The 21,613-nt window shown below is 45.2% G+C and overlaps 3 protein-coding genes across 4 annotated transcripts in view; 1 reads left to right on the plus strand and 2 right to left on the minus strand.

The window, feature by feature from the left end:
• Nucleotides 1–6,732, plus strand: part of esama (endothelial cell adhesion molecule a) — a 46,025-nt gene extending 39,293 nt beyond the window's left edge. Inside the window, exons 2-7 of the mRNA XM_080483028.1 lie at nucleotides 256–407; nucleotides 1,832–2,033; nucleotides 2,218–2,373; nucleotides 3,591–3,713; nucleotides 3,793–3,928; nucleotides 4,020–6,732. Of these exons, the coding sequence (XP_080339154.1) occupies nucleotides 256–407; nucleotides 1,832–2,033; nucleotides 2,218–2,373; nucleotides 3,591–3,713; nucleotides 3,793–3,928; nucleotides 4,020–4,554 (1,304 nt within the window). The 3' untranslated portion in view covers nucleotides 4,555–6,732. The remainder of the gene's footprint in view (nucleotides 1–255; nucleotides 408–1,831; nucleotides 2,034–2,217; nucleotides 2,374–3,590; nucleotides 3,714–3,792; nucleotides 3,929–4,019) is intronic.
• Nucleotides 6,733–9,539: 2,807 nt separating this feature from the next.
• LOC308121793 (fasciculation and elongation protein zeta-1-like) lies at nucleotides 9,540–19,153 on the minus strand. Of its 2 annotated transcripts, none has more exons than XM_080483272.1 (9): nucleotides 19,053–19,153; nucleotides 18,732–18,819; nucleotides 16,659–16,745; nucleotides 15,747–15,915; nucleotides 14,661–14,974; nucleotides 13,991–14,071; nucleotides 13,043–13,118; nucleotides 11,452–11,517; nucleotides 9,540–10,199 (listed from the first exon to the last, which is right to left on the minus strand). In XM_080483272.1, exons 3-9 carry the CDS (start codon nucleotides 16,719–16,721, stop codon nucleotides 9,907–9,909), a joined length of 1,062 nt encoding a protein of 353 aa, XP_080339398.1. In that variant the 5' UTR covers nucleotides 16,722–16,745; nucleotides 18,732–18,819; nucleotides 19,053–19,153; the 3' UTR covers nucleotides 9,540–9,906. The 2 variants fall into 2 exon arrangements, with proteins under 2 accessions (XP_080339398.1, XP_080339399.1); XM_080483273.1 differs by having other exon boundaries at nucleotides 9,540–10,445; nucleotides 19,053–19,124.
• A 1,565-nt stretch (nucleotides 19,154–20,718) lies between these two features.
• LOC308121794 (fasciculation and elongation protein zeta-1-like) lies at nucleotides 20,719–21,039 on the minus strand (the record flags this gene model as incomplete). Its single annotated transcript, XM_080483274.1, has 1 exon — nucleotides 20,719–21,039. One exon carries the CDS (start codon nucleotides 21,037–21,039, stop codon nucleotides 20,719–20,721), a length of 321 nt encoding a protein of 106 aa, XP_080339400.1.
• Between the last annotated feature and the right edge of the window lie 574 nt (nucleotides 21,040–21,613).

Below are 21,613 nucleotides of genomic sequence, written 5' to 3' on the forward strand. Positions count from 1 at the left end.
TAGAGTAGTAATGTGATGTATAATATGTTGTTTACACCTAATCTGTCTTTCATCACTTGTTTTATGAATATTTTTTCATTCTTAATTAGATTTTCGTGGCGCTAACGAGGATTTTAAAAGGCACAACCAACCTCGGTGTTTCTGTCAGCATGTGAGAAGTTTGAAGCTGAAAAGTCTCTAAACCCTGGTGAAGCTCGTCTTGCTGCTTGCGGCTGCAGTTTCACAGCTTCTTCTTCCTCTCCTCTCTCCGTCCAGGCGTTTTGGCTCAGCTCCAGATGCCCCAGACCAGCCTGGACGTCATCAAGGGTCGGATGGTGGTGCTGAGGGCTTCGTACGACTCGGGCAGCAGCGCCGACCTCAGCACCAACACCGTCCTGTGGAACTACGTCTCCAACAACACCCAGCTGGTGAGGACCGAGGGCTATTTATAGAAAATATGTCATCAATAAGTCGCCAAGTTTACATCTGCCCAGCAGCCATCTGCGGCTCCAGTATCAGGGATTACACCCAGAAGGCCTGTTTTTAATGCTGTTAATCTGACAAAGCTCTTCCTTTGTCAAACCCTTGGAAACGAATCCAAGATGGAAAACGGCTTGAAGCCTGCAGAAAGTGTGAATTCCATCCCGTGCGTTCACTTCCTGTGGCTGCAGAGACTTTATTTTGCCTCTGAAGCTCCACAGTCGGTTTGTCCAGGTCCAGTTTGGATGAAATCGCTGCCGTGGTTCACGGAGCGGAAGAGTTTGTCTATTTTTCTCGTGACAAACGAAGCTGAACGTCGTCCTCCGCGGCCCTTTGGTTTGTTTGTTTTTTACACATCATCTAGAGACCTGGCCGTGTCCCGGATTACATGGTCAGATTACCGGGCTGTGCAGATGGATGACCCAAAAAGAGGAGGACAATCAAAAAGAAAACATCAGGGGAGGAAAAGAACTCAGGAGAGCTGGAAAAGGCAGCGTGGATGAAAAGTTGTTTTTTTAAATCTGGAACGACATCCACTGTGTCTTTTACTGTATTTTGCAGCCAGAAAGATGAATTAAAAGAACAAAGTGTGACTCAGAGCTAAACTCTCTGGTGAGACAGTCTCTGGAGACGCTTTGGTGTTGTGATGCACAGGAGAGCCGAGTTCTACCGACACGGATCTGAAATCTGTTTAAACTTGGCAATAAACTTTTCTTTAAAGTCTTTTTCTACAGGCTGTAATTTTTGTTTTGTCTAAATGATCATTGATTAAATACACCTGAAGTTACTCTATCTGGATATACTGTATGTCTACTAAAATGAAAAACTGACTTCATGAAGTCAGTTTTGCAATGTAAGTTTTTAAAACTTTTAGTCTCTCGACACGGATCACCTGGTTTCTTTGAACCTCTGAGGTCTGTTTGATTATGGCTAAAAGGTTTTCTACATATCTTAAAGCCACAAACTATTTTGACCTGAAAGGACCGGATTCTTGGTGTTCCACAGGGTTCTGTATTGGGGAAACTTTGTTTCTCATTATGGTTCTATTGGGTTAAAAGGCCTGGCTTTAGGTACAAGCACAATGAGGATGAGACATTATTAAATGCCCAAATATATATATACAGTATTTATACATAGGTCTGTGTATTCGACTGTCAGTAACAGCATGTGAAGTAAAATAATCTAGATTGTTTCGTCCTTCTCTTCATTCTTGTTCGTGACGATTGTTTCTCTGGACATGTAAAGCAGCTGCTTTGGATGTTTTTGTCATGTGAGTGCCGACAGTTGGGAAAAGTTACATTCCCAACTGGTAACTGTCCAAGTTAGTTACCGTCACAGCTGAAGCTGTTTGTTTCTGCTCGTCCTCCTCCAGATCATCTCCTACACCAAAGGCTCCATGAGCGTGGGCAGCTCGCAGTTCAGAGGTCGCGTGGGGTTCGCCGCCAACATGCCGTCACGCGACGTGTCGCTGTACATCAACAACACGGAGGAGTCCGACTCGGGGCGGTACCTCTGCCAGGTCATCATCCCCGACAACCCCGGCCTCACGGCTGAGCTCAGCCTGGACGTGAAGGGTGAGGGGAACCGGCTCACCTCCTGCTGACTGGTGGTCTGACTGCCGGTCTGACTGGTGGTCTGACCTCCTGCTGACTGGTGGTCTGACTGCCGGTCTGACTGCTGGTCTGACCTCCTGCTGACTGCTGGTCTGACTGCCGGTCTGACTGCTGGTCTGGTCTGACTCTTGCTCTCCCCTCTCAGTCCCTCCTGCAGTTCCCAGGTGTTCTCTCTCTGGGAAGCCGGTTCTGAAGGGAAACGTGACTCTGAGCTGCAGGTCCGGCTCCGGGAAGCCGGTCCCAGTGTACAAGTGGAGGAAAACCAGCCCCACATCCGAGGTCTTCTTCTCACCCATGCTCAGTGAGTGCAGCGCACACACACACACACGCACACACACACACACACACACACACACACACACACACACACACGCACACACACACACACACACACACACACACACACACACACACACACACACACACACACACACACACACACACACACACACACACACACACACACACACACGCACACACACACATCACAGTGACCGTGATCAGATCACTGTCACTAATGTTCCATAACAAACTATTGTTTGTTGTCAGTGTGTTAATATTAACAATTATATCTTCTGAATAGATTTTAATTAAACAGTTTCTATGAACCGGTTGAAGATATGGTGGAAACATTACTAGCTACTGGTTAACGTTCACATCTGGAACATCTTCACTGCAAAAACAGGAAAGAAAACAACATCCATTAAAAGAAAGAAAGAACACTTCAATATATAATTTAAACCCATTTCAGTCTTAAATCTATGATAAGGAAGCTAAAAAAGAAACACAAACAAACTCATTTAATTACATTTGAAATGAGAAAAATCACCAACACCACTCCCAGTGACCAGCAGAGGGCAGCATAGTTGAACAACAACCCAGGACTTCTCTGAATGAGAGGAGGACTGGAGGTGGACTCTAGTGACTGAGCTGCTGGTTCAGCCTGGTTCCCCATCGTACAGAGATCCTCCAGGGATCCTCCAGGGATCCTCCAGGGATCCTCCAGAGATCCTCCAGGGATCCTCCAGAGATCCTCCAGAGATCCTCCAGAGATCTGTGGACTCACACTTCATTCCCAGTTTCTGGAAAAGAAACAAACCCTAACCAGAGTCTAACCAGAGTCTAACCAGAGTTTAACCAGAGTCTAACCAGAGTTTAACCAGGGTGAACCAGAGTTTAACCAGAGTTTAACCAGGCTAAACCAGGCATCATCCGGTCCCTGCAGTTGTGTTAAGCGAACACTGACTGGACCAGAGAATTCTGGGAGGAAGAATCATGAAAGTGTCTAAATGAAGAAGTCTTTTCTATAACGGTGTAACTGAGAGTTGATGATGGACGCAGAGTAAACTTCACTTTGTTCAATTCAACTTTATTGATCAACACCAGAGAAGTCATTTCAGGGCAGTTGTACAGAGGAAACAGATCCAAGCAGAAGCGCCTCTGGAAAGGAAGAACTGTTTTAATAGGAAGAAACCTGCAGAACCAGGCTCAGAGACAGAACTGTTGCTGTTGTTCCAGATGAGAAGACGGGTTCTCTGAGGCTCAGCAACCTGAGCGGCAACATGTCGGGAAAGTACGTCTGCACGGCGAGCAACGCCGCCGGCTCCGAGAGCTGCTTCATCAACCTGGACATCGTCACCTGTACGTAGTGTGTGTGTGTGTGTGTGTGTGTGTGTGTGTGTGTGTGTGTGTATAATCACCGTGTGTCTCATGGTTCCAGCCACCAACGTCGGGATGATCGTCGGCGCCGTCGTCGGCTCGGTGCTCGGCTTCCTCTTCCTCCTCTTCCTCCTCGGCTTCTTCTTCTTCCTGAAGAGACGAACGGACAGCGAGGACGACATGGCCAACGAGATCAAGTGAGAACCCCCCCCCCCCTCGCGTGCTCTGTGGCGCCCCCTCAGGCGGGTGGCGGTATAGTTTGACAGTGTGTGTCTTCCTGTGCTGCAGGGAGGACGCTCAGGCTCCAAAGCGCGTGTCGTGGGCGAAGAGCGGCATGGGCTCTGACATCATCTCCAAGAACGGCACGCTGTCCTCCAGCGCCTCCAGCCCCCGCCACAAAGACCCCACCCACCTCCACAACAACCACCACCTGCACCACCTGCAGCAGTACCCGCAGCGCCCGCCCTCCGACACCGCCTCCATCATCACGGCCACTGGCAGCACGGCGGGCTACCGACCGTCCCACCGCGGCCACGGGGCCTCCACCCCCACCCACTACAGCTACAACCACAGCAGCACCCTCCCCCACGGGCACCCCCCCCACCCAGAGACCAGCGCCAACGGGAGCTCGGGGCCGCCGGGGCCAGAGCGCTACACCCAGCTCCCTCAGGCGCAGGCGCCGCTGCAGGATTACGGCCTGCAGCTGCAGGCGCCGTCCCCCCCGCCGCTGCCCACCTCCGCCATCACCGCCTCCAACATCACCCGCATGGGAGGGGTGCCCATCATGGTGCCCGCCCAGAACCAGGCGGGCTCTCTGGTCTAAGTTTGGGGGGGGTGGGGGGGTTCACTGTTTACCTGCTTCAGTCTTTTATACTCCGAAGGCACCGCGACCACGGCAAACTATGTATACGTATGATTTTCATATCCTCTTTTCTACTTTAAACATTTTTAACACTTTTGTTTTTCATATGTAGTTTTTAAATGTTTTATTGTCCTTTTTTTTTTTCTCTGCTCGTCCTCGTCCATCCATCCATCAAAAAAAACGACCTGACGGAGGAGTCGGCAGGTTGTCTCTGTTTTATTCAGAAGGAGCGGTTCATGTATTACTGAGTACATTTCTCATGTGTGAGAAGACGATACTTCAAGTATCCTGACGTCTTCTTTGGGCTTTGCCTCTGATGGGTTATCATCTTTTAAAATGCATTCAGACTCCTTTCTACTTTTTAAAGGTACAATATGTTTAAGTAATGCCACTTGAGTACTGTGAGGTGGCAGCAGGTCACTGAAGCACGTTGCAGCTTTCTGTTGGCATACAGTGACACCTAGTGGCCACAGATTCCTTTATATTTTCATATATAAGTCACACAACCAGGTGAATCTTATATGCAAGTTATAGTCCAGAACATATGGTAGTAAGTACCGCGGTTCCAGTACCGAGGCAAAACGTACAGATTAGAATATTTCATCTTCGTGTTGAAAGTTTTGATCTGAAGATTTTTGCGTATTGTACCTTTAAACAGACGAGCTCCGGTGACATGGAGCGCCGGGCGGCGGCGGCGACGGGACGCCGCTGACTCAATTCCAGCAGCTGCAGCGTCGGAGTTGTAAATATGGTATTTATTGTGCAGACGGACAGCGGAGTGTATTGTCAGCCTGCGTGGATCAGACTGTGGAACAGGCCACGCTGTTCGCCTCCATTTGGAACACTGGAACCAAAGATATACAGCGAGTGTTGTTTCTTCACCCCATCAGCAATGTTAGTATGAGGGTGTTTAAAAGCCTAAAGGTGCCTCACAAGTGATTTAAGAGGGAAAATAAATGTCAATGAAATTGAATTGAACTAAAAAGGGAATTTTTTTTTTTTTTTATGCACAATTTTGAAAAAATGACTGTATTTTTCCTACACGGCCTCATAAGTGAGCTGATTTGTGGCCCCGAAGCCCCCGAACCAAAAAGAAATCCACTTTTGATTTGATTGGTCACTTCCAGGAACGGTTGGGCTTCATGTAGCATCTTGTGCGTGTAATTTGACACCAGTCTCACTCATCAACAACAATACGAAGTAACGTAAAACACAACTAATGAGATCCGCTCAAAGTTGGAATCTAAGAACCTGAGAGAACTAATTAGCTTTATCCTCCGAGTGAAGATATGAATAAACTGCGAAATTCATGATTTCACACAAACAGTGTGAACATGGTGATACTACACGCCAGGAAATATAGCAAGTCCTTTAGAAAGCAGTTTAATATATTTGCCTACAAGGATTATAGAATATATAGAAGACGTTTATATCTACTAATACATGTTAGCACTATTTAAAAAAAAAAAAAAGACTTTCACTTTAATCTATTTAAAAAATAATCTAAAGTGCATTCAAATGGCTAAAATGCATTAAGATGAACGGAATAGCAGGTTTTCATCTCTAAATCCTGGCATCAGGAGACACTTTGTGGAGGACAAACACTGGGGAGTTTTTAACACACTGATAGTTTCCATGCTTCCGTTTGCTCTTCGGACGGAAAATGATTTGGATTCTGCAGAGAAAAGAAGCTCTTCCTGCTGTATTTGCTTTATCGTCATGACACTGGAGCTTTTTTCTGTTTGACTCATTCTGATGTTGACGGCCGACGAAGAGGAAACGTGTCAACGCCTCGCCGACGCTCCAGTCACGCACACTGAGTTTCTGGTGATTGAGTCAGGAATAGCGAAGCTGGCGTCGTTTTAATGGATCAATTTCAGTTCATTTGTATAAATGGATGGTTTATAAAAATGTACATTCAGATAAATCCAAGCCTTTATTTTTCTACGGCCATGTATGACAGCGCAGAGCAGACTTTACCACCAGTTGATTATTTCGGCGCTCGGCTGAGATCCTGATCGGCCTGAAACCTGCTTATTTATACAGGCGGCCATTAATGTGCAGGAGGATCTCAGGTCCTCCGTATTTATGTTCATGGAAATGCCTTGTATGAAATTTTCAAATAAAATACAAATGGTCAGTTCTGTGTGAGCGTGTTTTATTATCTCCTCGTGTGTGTGTGTGTGTGTGTGTGTGTGTGTGTGTGTGTGTGTGTGTGTGTGTGTGTGTGTGTGTGTGTGTGTGTGTGTGTGTGTGTGTGTGTGTGTGTGTGTGTGTGTGTGTGTGATCACCGAGTGTCACTTCCAGGAAACCAGCTCCAAAACACTTTAATTTTCAAGCTTCTGCTTGGATTTGTTTACAAGTTTATTAGTAAAATAGTCTCAAGTGTTCTTTTCACGAGCTGTATAAAAAGTTTTCACCACCAGGGGGCTCTCTGTCTAAAATATGTTGTAATGTGGTTTATAAACGCACTGGATTTAAAAGAAGTTCAAATTGGTTGAAATTGAAGAACTCTTTTCTCCCCTTACTAAGAGCCAATCAGGACCAACAGTCCTCTTAATAAAACCTCCTCCTGCAAAGATCAGGAGCTTCTTCTTCATTTGATTTCTGTTTTTGCTTTCTGAACATAGTTTTAAGCATCAAGTTGTCCAGCCGTCATTTGGACGGTAATTTTTTGTAAAAGACGGCTGAAAAATAGCGGACGTGTTGCTGAAAGCCAATAAAATGTGGATAATGACCATCACTACTTGTCACCGTCTAATTTTGCCCAAATTCATCTTTTTTTTGCAAAAATATAACGGATTATCGTCTGGAGTCCACAACGTGCAACTAACTTCTGGGTTGTATTACGCCCAGTAGAGCAATGTGATTGGTCAATCCAATACCATTCAACAGGTTTTGAAAGGCGCTCTGTGATTGGTGCGTAATACTGTGACTCATCCTGGTGAGTTCATGTGCTGAAGCAGAGAGGAGGAATCTGGAGGAATCTGGAGGAATCTGGAGGAATCTGGAAGAATCTGGAGGAATCTGGAGGAATTGGGAGGAATTTTCTTTCCAAGATGTTGAGGAATTATATCTGTAGAATCCAATCAGGTGGGACTAAATCTTTGAACCTGTGTTAGATCTTATTTTTAATTTCCAACATGTTGACACATGTTTGTATAACTTTATATCATTAATGCTTTTCATTGAAGAATAAAATATTCGTTGCTGTGAAAATGCTGATTTTGATAGAAGTTTTGACAATCATCATCATTGCCAATGAAAAGAAGGCATTACCTTAGAAGAAAAAATACTTTTGAACAAAGCAAGAAAGTATATATGATGCATAAGGAAAAATGTCAATGAGAAAAGGAAATACTTTACTGTTAAGATACAAAATCTACATGTCACCATGTAGTATCTAGGAGTCTAGAATAAATTTGGACACTGAGATCTTTGGGATGGACACACAACACAGATTTCTGCCTAAAACCTTGTTTCTGAAGCAAAGCAGCTTGTTGGTTGGAGGCCAAGACTCGCAGCTCGTCAACCGTCGTCTTTGGCGGCATCTGGTGGCCAAAACTATCATTTCTCCTGCCTTCGACAATCTCCTCTCACACGGCACTGAAGACAGAAACTCAGCTGAAAGTTTGTACGAGTGTGTCTGAAGTGTTTCCCAGAAGTGGAGGATCTTCTGTCCGGGTAATGAAAGGATGAGTCGTACCTCCTCACTATGAGGCTGACCAGCAGAGCCACAGAGCCTCACCTAAAAACCATCAATAAATCAAGTTGATGTACAGGTTTTAAAAACATTTGATGACTAATTGTTATTAATTTTTTTTTAAATTTGACTTTAGAAATGTAATGTAGTAGTATATATATATATATATATATATATATATATATATATATATATATATATATATATATATATATATATATATATATATATATATATATGTATATATTCAGATAAAGTCCGCACACACAAAACAGAAAGCTGTTGTGTGGCTTCATGCTTCCGGTTACACTGCCCCCTACAGGTCCGGCTGCTCATAGCAACTCTGAACCAGGTGTAGATGAAAACGAAGATTTCTTTGTAAAAACGTGGAAACGCGGCCTCTGTTCCTTATAAACCATCGGATGAGGCACAGAAGCAGCGACGTAAGGAATCACATGTCAGACGTCACTGATCACATGACTGGCTCAACGAATCAAGTGTCAATACCGTGCTTATGAAGTGATGTATGATTTATAAAAAATGTAAAGTTTTTTTTTATTGTTTGGGAGTTAGTGTAACACACACATATTTAAGTGTTCAGCTTTGCGAAGAGTCAAGCCCCCTGTTGTCCTGTAGAAGTGATGACAGCGTCGTCTTCTTCCTGTCTTCTGTAATTTGTCCATTTCTCCCATTTATTATAAAACTGCCTCCTGATGCAGAACAAACAGCATGATGCTTAAAGCAGCATCACTACAATACACGGGTGTTTGGAGGTTTGTGGTGTGAAGTGAGTCTCTGGTGAGTTTGGTACCGTGTACATCCTTTCATTCATGTTTTCCTTTAACTAAATAACTAGGTTATTGGGTTGGTGCAGTAAACACTTTACTTTAGGTTTACACTTTTGTTTGTAGGTAAGTGAGTCAGACTTTTGTTTAAGTTTTTTATTTTTTAGGTAAGAGACACGGAGGCCTGGTTTTATTGTACTTCTAGTTTTGTTCGGCACAAACGACCCAGAAGTTTTTAAACAGAAGGTTTGCCTGCATTTGAATAAATCTTTAATGTTTGAGGTACGACTCAGAAAGAAATCCTGTGAAAAAATAAAGTTTACCTGAAGCCTGAACGGCTCACGAGCCAAATATATGAAAACACACACGCACACACACACACACACACACACACACACACACACACACACACACACACACACACACACACACACACACACACACACACACACAGAGTTCGGGTTTAATGTTTATTAGAATTTTCGATCAGCGATGTAACATTCACCTACATGGCGCAAAGAAGGTCATAAATATGCAAATACGCACGCCTTTTAGTTTTTTTTTAACGAGCTCATCTGACCGGGGGGGGATGAATAGGACCATGGGAGTGAGAGCGCCTCCTCGTGGCCGAACAGGGCGCTCCGACCACACAGTAAATCAAAGTAGAAAATCGGCAACATAGTCCATATCAAATATTCAGATAGAAATAAAAAAAATAATTACAGAACAAGTGAGAAGAGCGGCGGGTGTCGAGACGGAGGGAATAAAGAGAGAAGAAGCTGCGATGCGCCGGCCTGCACCCGTATTAGTTCTGAGTGTTTCTTCTCAGTGGCGTGGAGCTACAGTACTAAGTTGGCAGAAAAAGGTGCATGGCTTTTGTATTCGGACGAACCCGTCTCCTCGTCGGGAAGCGTACAGGGAGGTGAGGATCGGTGGCGGCGGTGAGACGTTGTTGACCGTGTGCTCATGGCGTTTATGGAGGGAAGCACTGGGGGGGGGGGTTGTTTCCCCGTACCAGAGTGTCCAGGTGAGTGTTAACTGCTCCACCTGCCAAGCCCTTCCAACAGTGGAGGAGCAGCAAGGCGGGGGACCGGAGGGCGTAGATGGAGGGGGCGGAGCTTGGAGGAGGGGGGGGGGGGGGGGGGGGGGGAGCTCAGCGAAAGGCAGTAGATGTTGAAGTGAATACAATAATGTGGATGGTGAGGATCCATGGCAGGTAAATGGTTAACGAGGGGAGGAGGTCATGCAGCCCGGGGCCAGAGGCGAGGAACGGCCCTCGGTGGGGGGGGGGGGGGGAAGAGCCCCCGGTCTCTCTGTGGCCCCGCCCCCTCCCAGCCTGGTGCTGCTTTAGGTGGGACACAAGACTGCAGAGGAAAACATTAGTTAATTATCCCATTAGTGACAGAAACCGTCTAGTTAATCCCGAAGCTTCAGTGTGAGGATTAATAATAAACACAACATTTTCTTTCTTTGAGAAGAAATCCTGATTTTAAGTGTAAAACCATGAATTATTTAACTGAAGCAGATTTTCACTAAGAGATTTATCACTTTAGGAAGGTTGTGGGTTTATCCACATGAATTTCTTGATTTATTTATTCATCACCTTCGGCAACAAACCCAAGTTGCAGGACATTTTCAGGGATGATTTGTCATCATCCAAAGACCAATCAGTTAGATTGTGGGACGTCAACATTAAACTGTTTCACCTTCATCTCCTCTCATCTCGTCACACTGAATTTCCTCTGAGCCGTTCTAGTGAGATCAGTACTAATAAATCTCCCAGAATGCCTTGCAGCCTCTCCATAACCTGGTAGCTGAGCCGTTTCCATGGCGACAAGTCACCTTTCACAGTGATGTAGCTACCTGACAGGCTAGTTAGCATCGATATCAGCTAACGGCTATCATGCTAGCGATGCTAACTCAGTTCCGCAAATGAATGTGGCGTTGGCGAATGTCTGCGCTCTACCGAGTGTAGCTCTAGTTATTAGCGTAATGGAGACCTGAGAGAAAAAGCATCAGCGTGACAGTTAAAAAAATTCTCAATTAAACTCAATTAAACTCAATTAAACTCGATTTAAACTATGGAACACAGAAAGAGCAGTTCTTTTATTGTGAAAAACGTCAGGAAATAAGACTTTATTGGTTTCTGTTTAAAGAATAAAACTTTTTTCTCATGTTTTGTGTTTTTCCCATAAAGTGTCGGAACGCTGGCGTCTAAAATGTTTTCTAAATGGATTTTGATCATTAGTAAATAGTTTGATCATTATGTTCTTGACGATATTTATATTCTAACTAAAGAATCACTGAGATAAACTCTGGGGCTTGGAGGTGACGCTTCAAACTCACTCATATATATTTTCTTGTGTTTACCTTTTAATATGTAGTCAGTCAACAGTGTGGGCACCTTCTCACTGTCCTCCTTCATGGCATAGAGAACTACAAGGAAGAAAACATAAACACAGTGTAACACGGGTGGGAATTAATTTCCTCTTGTGTCATCCCCTTTGCATTACCTTGCTTTACCTGCGGCGTGCCCGCGTTTAATCTCGCGAGAGTAACGTCACCCACCCACGTGACCCGCTGCAGCCTATCGCGCTCTATATTATCCAGCGTTCCAAAATGGCCGCCAGGTGCGGTGGAGAAGCGTCGGCGGGAAGATCGAAGCTGGTATGTGTAAAGTTCTGATTTACCTTCCTATCACGAAAACAACCGTCCAACAGCTGGCAACTAATTGTTAACTTATAGGTGCCGACCATCAGGGCCGAGTTGTTACGGGGCGAGTGTGTCGGTGCTGAGATATAAAGCGGAGTTGGTAAATCAATCTGGTTGCTAACGGTAGCTACTAGCCGGATCCATGTATTCCTTATGGGCGGTTAGCATTGGGTTTTAACCCCGTTTTCCTCCATGTCTCTGAATGAATTCAAGTCATATTTATGTCGAGTCCTCATTGTATGTATGTATATATGGTGACTAAGTGTTGTGGCGTTTTAAGGCCGTCTGAACGTTTTATGCTATGGTAAAGACAATGAATGAACGCTGGTGCGCAGTTACACTGGTCATAGTGACAACACTGTGTACGGTTTCTTTTGGTTTCTTGTACGTGTGTACCATTATTAGTATGTATCGTACACGTATGACATTATTGCATTATTGATTGTAGTTGGTATTGTTATTACAAGCAGTGTTAAGTTTATTAAGATTTGATATATAGATAGATTACTTTGATATGCGCACAATGATTAAACTGAAGCTCCTGTGTGTTACGCAGACCAGGTCCCTAAGTCCCGGATGGCGAGCTGTAGATAGGCCTCGAGCCTGAGCCCGAGGATCTCCGCCTCTCGACTCCTGAACTCCACCTGCTCTGGTCGGGCCGGTAGGCGGCTTTGGTCAAACCCCCTTTCCTCGCACCTCATTACTCTGCGGCCCCTTTGCACTATGCCATACACATCATCTCCATAACCCAAATTATTCCCACTACGAACTGTTATACAAATCCCCAACCCGTGTGGCCGTATGAACTGTCACGTATGAACTTTTGAACCATTGCGGGATCCGTGAACTGAACTCAATGAATTGAACTATCCCAGTGATGACCTCAACCCGCATTGTTGTTGTTGGTATTCATGTATTTCTGTTTATTTGAATGGCCATTCCTGTCCATGTTTATTCTCATGTTTAATTGTTTTGTGTCCACTGTAAATAATCAATAACACTGGTACCATTTATAGGTAATGTTCGGTGTCCGTCCTATCTCTCCAAGAGTCGTAACCTAGACTTCTGATTAGCTCAATAATAACAACTTTACTATACTATCTAAAGTACATGCTACAACAGGATTCACCTCAGGAGGGTAAGCTGGGTATCTATTACAACCACACACAGGAAACGCAGAAAGACGCTCAGCAAAACTTAACGAAGAGGATATGAATCTCTTGGACGAAGGTTTTAGAGGTGAACTTACTCTTTGTGAGCATCTGCAGGTCCTCGATAGTTGGAGCGGTGCCTTTCTTCTCGTATGGAATGACCGTGTTCAGGTACTGAAACAGGAATAATGGAGTGAAAGTTCATCACAATCAGTTTTGTTGCAGCTGGTTGTTTAATTTCTGTGTCAAAATGACCCACGAATGGATCCAATAAAACAATAAAAAATACGGTATAGTTCTGAATAGAAGAGCACCGCCCCCTTTTTTCAAAGATGTGGAGCACAAAAAAAATCCCCCTACTTGATAACACATTTTGCAGTGGGCGCAAAAAATCAGAAACAACTGTCAAATTATTGTTTTTTCAACACCGCTCCGCCTGGGGGGTGGAGCAGTCACCCTGTAAATGATGGAGGCTTTCTTTTAGTGTCTAAGTTCAATGTTTGATAATTAAAAGTTACATGCAGAAATATTTGGGCTCAACTTCAAATATTAAATGACCCATATTATGCAAAATCCACTTCCTAGAGGTTCTCCAGCAGTAGTACTTGTCCCCATACCTGGACTGACGTCCCAGAAGTGAAGACAGTCTGTCCTCTCTGTCCCTGGCTTGTTTCAGGTTTTAAAAAGTGTGTTGCTCCAAGCAGCCAATCAGAAATCAAACCCTATATAGTGTCATCGGGGGTTTAGCCAATCCCAACCAAGGTAGGCCCTCCCTTTGACTCCTCCCACAATTAGGCAGCTCTGCTCTGGCACATGGCACCACGAGAGGAAGTACTTCCTCCTCTTCCCAAGATGGGCATGTGTGGCCGGAGCCAGTCCAGCTCACACAGACACAGCAGATTCTGAATGCAGCTCCTATGATCCAATATTCAAATGAGGAAAATTAAGGAGGAGCTAGAAACTTAGAATACTGAAGGTTTCTGGACCGACCAGACCAGGAGGAGGAGGAGAACAGGAGAATAGGAGAACTTTAAAGGTTCTCTTACCTGCTTGTCACTTCCTGTGCTTCCAAACGTCTGTCTGATGCCCGTCTGCAGGATGTTGGAGAGACCCTCCATGCTGAAACGCTGCAGACCACAACACACACACACACACACACACACACACACACACACACACACACACACACACACACACACACACACACACACACACACACACACACACACACACACACACACACACACACACACACACACACACACACACACACACACACACACACACACATCACCATCACATAGAACTGACTTCCGGTCATTTCAGATCCTTCAGCAGTTTTCATCCTGCGATGGCGGTGAGATGCAGTTGGTTTTATTAAAGCTTCACATCAGGTCAGTAATGCAGCCTCAGGTAGCAGCAGCCCTCTGATAAAAGCACTGCTGCTGCAATGCATGCAGGGAAAACCCATTAGGCTGGACGGGAGCAGACCGGACTGCAGTTACTGAACGTCGCTTCAGCATCTTTCCTGGAAGCTGTTTTAGCAGCTAATGGACCTGAGAGCCATTAGAGAGTCGGAGGAGGGCGGAGACGTCAGGAGTTGGTTTTCGAGGCACCGTCATTAACGAGGGCGCGGCGATTTAAAAAAAAAAAATAAATAAATGAAAAAAATAAAAATCAAAACGTGTTGAAAGCATGACCGGCCGGCAGACCGACCTTCACGGGCATGGTGCCGGTCTTCTCCGTGCGCCCCGTGGAGCCGGCGTTCCCCCCGGTGGTGGGCGTGACCCCGCCCCCCTGCAGGCTCAGGGCCTTGTCCCGGCGCCGGCGCTTGCTGCTGTCCCGCTGCTCCTTCTGCCTGTTCTGCACCTCCATCAGTGCCGTGATGAACGTGTTCTTCACCTCCTTCTCGAACTCCAACTCGTCGCGGCGGGCCAGCTGAGCGACCAGCTCCTCTGAGTACTCCCGGATGGCCGCCTCCACCCGCTGCAGCAGCTCCACGAGGGCGGAGCTCGGCATCAGGCTCAGGCCTGCAGGAGCAAGCAGAGACGCTCAAACACACCATGATGGACTGAGAGAAACATGTGCAGTCTTGGTCAATTGATCACTTTTTCTCCATTAATTCTAATTATATTAATTAGTTACTTCTGTGACTTGGAGATTTGTTCAGTAAAGTTTCGCTCATGAATTGTCCTTCAAAGAGTCTTTCCATGTAGAAGGATGTTTGCCCCGAGGCTGTTCTGTACAACACCATGTAAATATGATAAAAGGTTCTGTGGAGTCCCTGACCCACTGACAGTGTGATAACACCCAGTACTCAGTACTCAGGACAAATGGCCGACTCCCACAGAGGAGTCACACAGGCGCCCAATATGTTCAGCTTATGGCCGAGAACGCCGCGTCCTCTTGAACCCTGGAACACGAGCTGCTGGAGTGAGATGACTAACCTACCAGAGTGGACAGAGTCGCTTCTAAACCCAGTCCCTCCAGAACGGAAACAGCTTGTTATGCAAGATGGATGACTACTGCAGTCTGGGCCTGATCGTCTTTGACCATGTGACATTCATGTCTTCAGTTTATCAGAGCTTCAGGATGAAGCTTCTATTAACAGACAGATCGTCAGTTTTCTTCTTCGTGGACTCGATGTTTTATTTCCGTGTCGAGGAAAATGTTTGAGCTGTGCTGGCGAATTAAAACTGTTACCTCAAAACAACAAGGATGGATGGATAATGAATGGATGGATGATGGGTCACCACCACCCCGCCCCTGTCATCAGCCCCCTCCCCCCTCCCCATGCTCCACCTTCATAGGAGCAGTTGTTGTTGGAGGCCTGTGAAAGCTGCCTGATCTCCTCCAGCAGCGACGGGTTGGTCCCGGAGGAGCAGTGGCTGCTCTCCTCCTCGTCCTCCTCCTCCTCCGTTTCAACAGGATCCGGGGAGTTCTCCATCATCTCCACTATCTCCTCAATGACCTGGAGGACGGAGAGTGAATGAGATGGTGAGGAAAGCGTCAGCAACTCTGGAAGGCCCTCAGTCAGCATTCATTACAAGTTTAGGTTCGATTTCAGGCCTTTAGCTTCTCTGTTGTGGTGAAAAACATCACAATCAGCCAAGAGGGGCTGTTTTTCTTTTGTTCATGAAGCAGGATCTCTGCCACAGCAGACATGGAGATGAATCATTATGATCTGGTGAATAGCAAGCTTAACTGCCAGCCAATGAGACGAGAATAAGCTTTCAGCTATAAAGTCATCATCTAAGAATAACACCAGGAGCAACATTACATGTTCAGGAGGATATGGGAGCATTACAGTAAATTAAATCTGTAAAACTGAAAAAGAAAAAAACAGCATTTGTCACAAAATCAGCAGGGATTCAGAAACGTTGGCAGAAGTGGAACAACACAAACCAAAACCCCCACTGTCAGTCTGGTCTCTGGTTCACTTCCAGCAACTGTTCTTACAAAGTGGAAAAAAATCTTTGTGTGTTTTTTAAATGTTTTCTTTTTTAAAAAAAAAAAAAGGTTGATCTGAAATCTCCTTCAGCAACAAATGAGAAACTTTCAATCAATACTCATTACTTTCAATTCATTAAGGAACAAAATAAATAAAAACAAGCTTTAATCATAAAACTGGACAAAACCCCTGAATACTGCAGAAAACAAATGAATGTTATATAACACACACACACACACACACACACACACACACACACACACCTGATCTGCTGTGATGAGCGGTTCTTCATTCACACAGTTGGCGTTGTCGTTCTTCTCGTTCATCTCCTCCTCCTCTTTTTCATGGATCTGCAGGAATGAAGAATCAACCTTCACACAGTCGGACTGAAGCCGCCATCTTGGCGCCACAGCTTCACTAATAACCTCAGAATGTGACGTCAGTCCCACATGAAAGAGTCCTGCCTTAATGAAATCATTGAAATATATTTAAATAATCCATCAGCACTAGTGTTGGCTGATGATAAAGTGTCCCACAGTATCTAAAAATAGAAACCGTATCAGTTTCATTACCTTCATTAAAAGAAAATAAAAATATGTTGTGCATAGGGGCCGAATATGTTGGTAAATATAATTACTTTAATGCCTAAATGCTGAGTGTGGTTGAGTTTTCAATTTAATTCTATTAAAACTATCAGTAGGGCCTAAAAGGAAAAACACTTTTCCACAACAGAATTTCCAGATTTAAATCATAAAGATAGAAAAGTTATTTCCTCACAGCTGAAATGTGGCGGTCACAGTCAACAAGACACCATTTATCTCGGTGACTGATCACACCATTACACCGGTGGAAACTTGAATGTAAATGTCTCCAGACAACTTAGATCCTGTTTCCATGACAACATGTGGACAGCGACCAACCCTAACCACCACATGTATAAAATACTGCCCCGTAGTACTGAACTTCACATCTATAACAGTTTATTGAACATTTATAATAGTTTAACTGCTTCAGTCAAATCAACCAACACCTCCTGAACACCCCTGTAAAGTATTTATAGACATGGTTTTTACTATTTTAATATTGGAGACATGTGGCTTGCAGGTCATTGAAATAAAATATATCCGATAATAAACATGGTGAAATAAATCATGAGATAGTTTCTGCCTCAAAGCTTCTAATCCTCCTATGAAAGCTTGTTTGATGCTTTTAGTTCACCTTATTTCTTTTACTACCATACGGTGGGTACTACCAGCAAGCAAAACACTTCAGGGGAAAATTACAATAAGTTTAAAATACTCAGATGAAAGTGGAGGCTTCATATACAATAGAGATCCTAAAGAAAAACACAAATATAAATATCCTGATACAAAAGTTAGCTTTCATTAATTATTCTTTAGTATTTCATCAATTCACAACTGATAAGTGAAGCAGAAATTTGTACAAAGATGAATTCTAAGTAAGTGAAATCTTCTTTTGTCAAACAAAAACAACTCCTTGGATTAGGATAATAGACTTATAGAAGTCTAGAATTATAAATCAGTAATACGAGTATTTTCAGACATTATCCTGTTTGACAGTGTTTCTGTGACAGAAACCGTTTGGTCTGTTTCAGTTTGGCTCATTAAAGTCATGAAGTCATGCTGAAGGTAGAAAACGGCTCCGGATGAGAACGATGTTCCATTTCCTCTCGTCTCAGGATCCAAACTCCGACCGCCCAGTCTGAGCTGACAGAACTCTGACAGCCAATCACAGGGAGCGAGGAGGAGGCTGAGCGGCACCGAGCGGCCGGCCAGTCAAGGTCGGTCAAACATGTCTTCCATGTGTCAGAAGGAGCTGAAGCCTGAGGACGTGCTTGTTTTTGCAGATAAAGAATAAAGCCGCCGCTGGAACCTTTTCCAATGGTCGTCACGTTTCTTTGTATGAACAGATGCAGGCGGATGAAAAGACTGATAATTCCTCCGGATATGAACATGTCGGCTATTTAACCATCTGATAAAGTCTTCGCTCTCTGACCCTGATTGTCCCGAGCCGACGGATGAAAGTTACACTTTAACTGCATTTTATTGACAAACTGCTTTTCTTAATTTGTCCACTAGAGGACAGACCAGGATATTTAGGTCCAGAACTGCCCCGCGGTGAGAAATATTCATTACGCTAAAATAAGAGAATGTCATCAGAGAAATGAAGAAGTTATTTTAGTTTTTTTTACAATAAACCAACAAACCACCACCGTCGCTCTACACACAAGTAACATGTGCTTGGATTGTTCCCACTCGTATAAGAAAAGTGTCCCTGATGGACACAAGACGGAGAAGATGTTGGGTGTGACGTACCTCCTGGTCAGAGAGGTTTCCGTTGAGTCCCTCGGAGTCCTGGCCGTCCCAGGTGGAGATGTAGTTGTCAGTTAGAGCGTCCCAAACACTGGAAAACAACACAGCAAACACACATCAAAACACTAAATCCCTGAACAGCCATCAACACTGTGTGTCTGCCCGTCTCCTGGAGTGAGGCAGCAGTCTGACAAGAAGCTGATTGTGTTGCTTTAAGAGCTCGGTCAATATTCCACAGTCATAATAATGCTCAGTGTGCAGAGTCGGAGGCTGCAGAGGGGCGATGAACACAAACAGACAAAAAGTGGGAAAAGTGCTGCTCACTACTGGTTCCTGAGCAGCGAGACAGAGGAGCTCCTCACACCCTCCACACTGCAGCCTCAGGACGAGAGACACACACCCGGAGGAGAAGTCTCCTTTGTCTCGCTTTGTTTTTTTCCTCCCTCACTCAAGAGGTTGGCTGGAAGCTGCTGTCCTGCCCCCGGTGGCACTGCCCCCCCCCCGCCGGATGCCCCAGCTCAGACACTGGTGCCCATTGAGCCAGAGGCTGAGCTCACCGGCCCGGCCTCCACTGCACCTCCTCCACTGCAGCTCCTCCACCGCACCTCCCAGGGACAATCTGAGTGACTCAGGCTGTGGAAGCAGCTTTCAGACGGATTTGGATGAAAATGTTTGAGGCGTTTCGCTGAGGCTGATAAAGAGTTACTGGAGATGAGTGTGTGGTCTGACTGTGGTCAGGTGGGGAGATGTTGGAGGCGGACCCTTGCTGCCTCATCTGTTAGGGCCTGACTCGAGCCCTTGAGCAATGTGTGTTGTTTCCCTTTGACGAGGGGACTGGTGGGGCCTCACACCTCCACCTTACAGCAGCGCATCCGTGAAACTCTCACAAAATTACACGTCAATAAACATTTGATCTCATTTTTATTCTATTTACAGTCATTTTTAAAAGGACTCATAACTCAAGGCTGAAAGGGAATAACAAACGCACAAGAACCAAAAAAAAGCTTAGAAATGGAAAAAAAACAAAAAAAAAAAACAGGCAAAGCTTTTTTATAAAAAAACTAAATTGTTGAAAAAGCTCAAATGTAATAATTTTCTCAAAAATGCAGAAAAATTAGAGTGGAAGTGATAAAATCAGAACAAATCAGCTGAACATGTAGTGAAATGTTTACCATCCCAACTTCTAATTGAAAGTTCATAAAAGCAGCATAAGATACAGTTCTTGAATCAAATATAGTTTAAAAACTAAATCTATGAAACGTCTTCAGGGTGAGACGTGTTTTGCCAGTTGCTTTTGATTTGGTGGGAAGTGAGGAAAACGTCTCTTTGGTCTTTAGGGTGTCTTACGGGAGGTGAGGGGTTCCACTAAGAGTGGACCATGTTCTGCAGACTCTGTTCCTGACGTCTCGCCTCCTCTCACTGGAACCTCTACACTCTTGGATCCGGTCCAGATCGCACGGAGAGCAACATTTAATCTGATGACGTAACACAACAAAAGCCTTCCAGGGTGATGAGCATCGCCGGCGTCTCAGCTTCTATAAATAGCTGCTGGTACTTTGAGTGAGAGTGGAGCTGAGGTGAAAACATATCAAACCATTGAGCTTTTGTTGATTTGGCTCGGCAGCGTGAGACAATAGGGCGTTGTTCAGAGAGGCTGAATGGAATGTGTTTGTGCTGGTTTCCAACTCAAACCATCAGCAGCATCTTGGATGCTTCGTCTTCGCTCTGGGCTCCAACTCGTCTTCACAGGATTCGTTTTATTTTCTACCAGAAAATTAACGTTTTAAAATCACATAATCATTTCAACTCATCCTCCTGTGACTCCCACAGGCTGATTAACGGAACAGCTTTCACATCTTTACAAGACGCCTGTGTTTCTGCCTGGGGGGGGGGGGGGGGGGGGGGAGGAGGAGGAGGAGGAGGAGGAGGAGGAGGAGGAGGAGGAGGCCTTTTCAAATATAAACAGTAGTTTGATCCTCTTAGGAGATACTCACTCTTCATCCTGCAGCCGCTCCTCATCCTCCTGGTTGTGCGACTGGCTGCGGATGGGCGCCAGGCCCTCCGTCTTGGTGTTGTAGTTGTGGAAGCAGACGTTGAGCTTCTCGTCAAACTCGTTGACCAGGTCCTCCATGGACTTGAAGCTCATCATCTCGGAGAAGTTCTCCAGCTCGGAGAAGTCCTCGCGGGTGATGGACGGCGGCGGGACGGCGGCGGTGGCCGAGGTGGAGTAGTGGGAGTGGTCCGGCTCGTCCATCCGACACGGCCGGAGGTCCTCGAACTCCTCGTCCAAGCACACAAGGGGGGCTTCCATGCTGTCCCCGGTCAGGTTCCTGCAGAGAGACGAGGGGGAACAACAGAGTCACTGATTCCTGCTCATGGAAGGAAAGAACATCGGAGCTTCAGCAGCGTTACGGGACGGAGCCCAGACCAAACCAAGTCCCACAAAGGAATAAAAAATGTTTCCTGGTTTTTATCTGTCCCCATCTGCTGTTTGTTCATTTTCCCAGAAGGGTTCAGGCGGCGCCTCTTTAATGGCCGGCGCCTCACCTCATGTGGAACGGCGCCATTGTGTGGAGACAAAGAGGTGGTGGAGGAAGATGGGCCAGAAGGGGACCAGGTCCCACCGGGACCCGAACCAGTCGGCTCCACTGGTAATTAACAGTTAATTAAACACTGCTGGGCTGTCAGAGGGTTCAGACCATCAGTCATCACAGCATGTATGTAGTTCAGGTTAAACCAATATATTAACTAAATATTGAGTCACACATTATTTATGATAAATATCAGGAGGGTTTTGTAGAAACGCTTCAGGTGTGATGAACACGAGGATCTAAATGAATAAACATGCACAGCTGATATATTCACGACGCCTCCAAGTGAACGAC

This window comes from Lipophrys pholis, assembly GCF_963383615.2.
Source record: "Lipophrys pholis genome assembly, chromosome: 16".
NCBI classification, from domain to species: Eukaryota; Metazoa; Chordata; class Actinopteri; order Blenniiformes; family Blenniidae; genus Lipophrys; species Lipophrys pholis.

Bases quoted from the DNA above. Each gene is read 5' to 3' on its own strand.
- LOC308121793 (XM_080483272.1), bottom strand. From the start codon at position 16,721: ATGAACGAGAAGAACGACAACGCCAACTGTGTGAATGAAGAACCGCTC. The intron at 13,119-13,990 runs GTAAGAGAACCT...TTCCTGTTTCAG, and splicing joins GCACAGGAAGTGACAAGCAG to TACCTGAACACGGTCATTCC. The intron at 11,518-13,042 runs GTAAGTTCACCT...TCTTCCTTGTAG, and splicing joins CCTGCAGATGCTCACAAAGA to TTCTCTATGCCATGAAGGAG.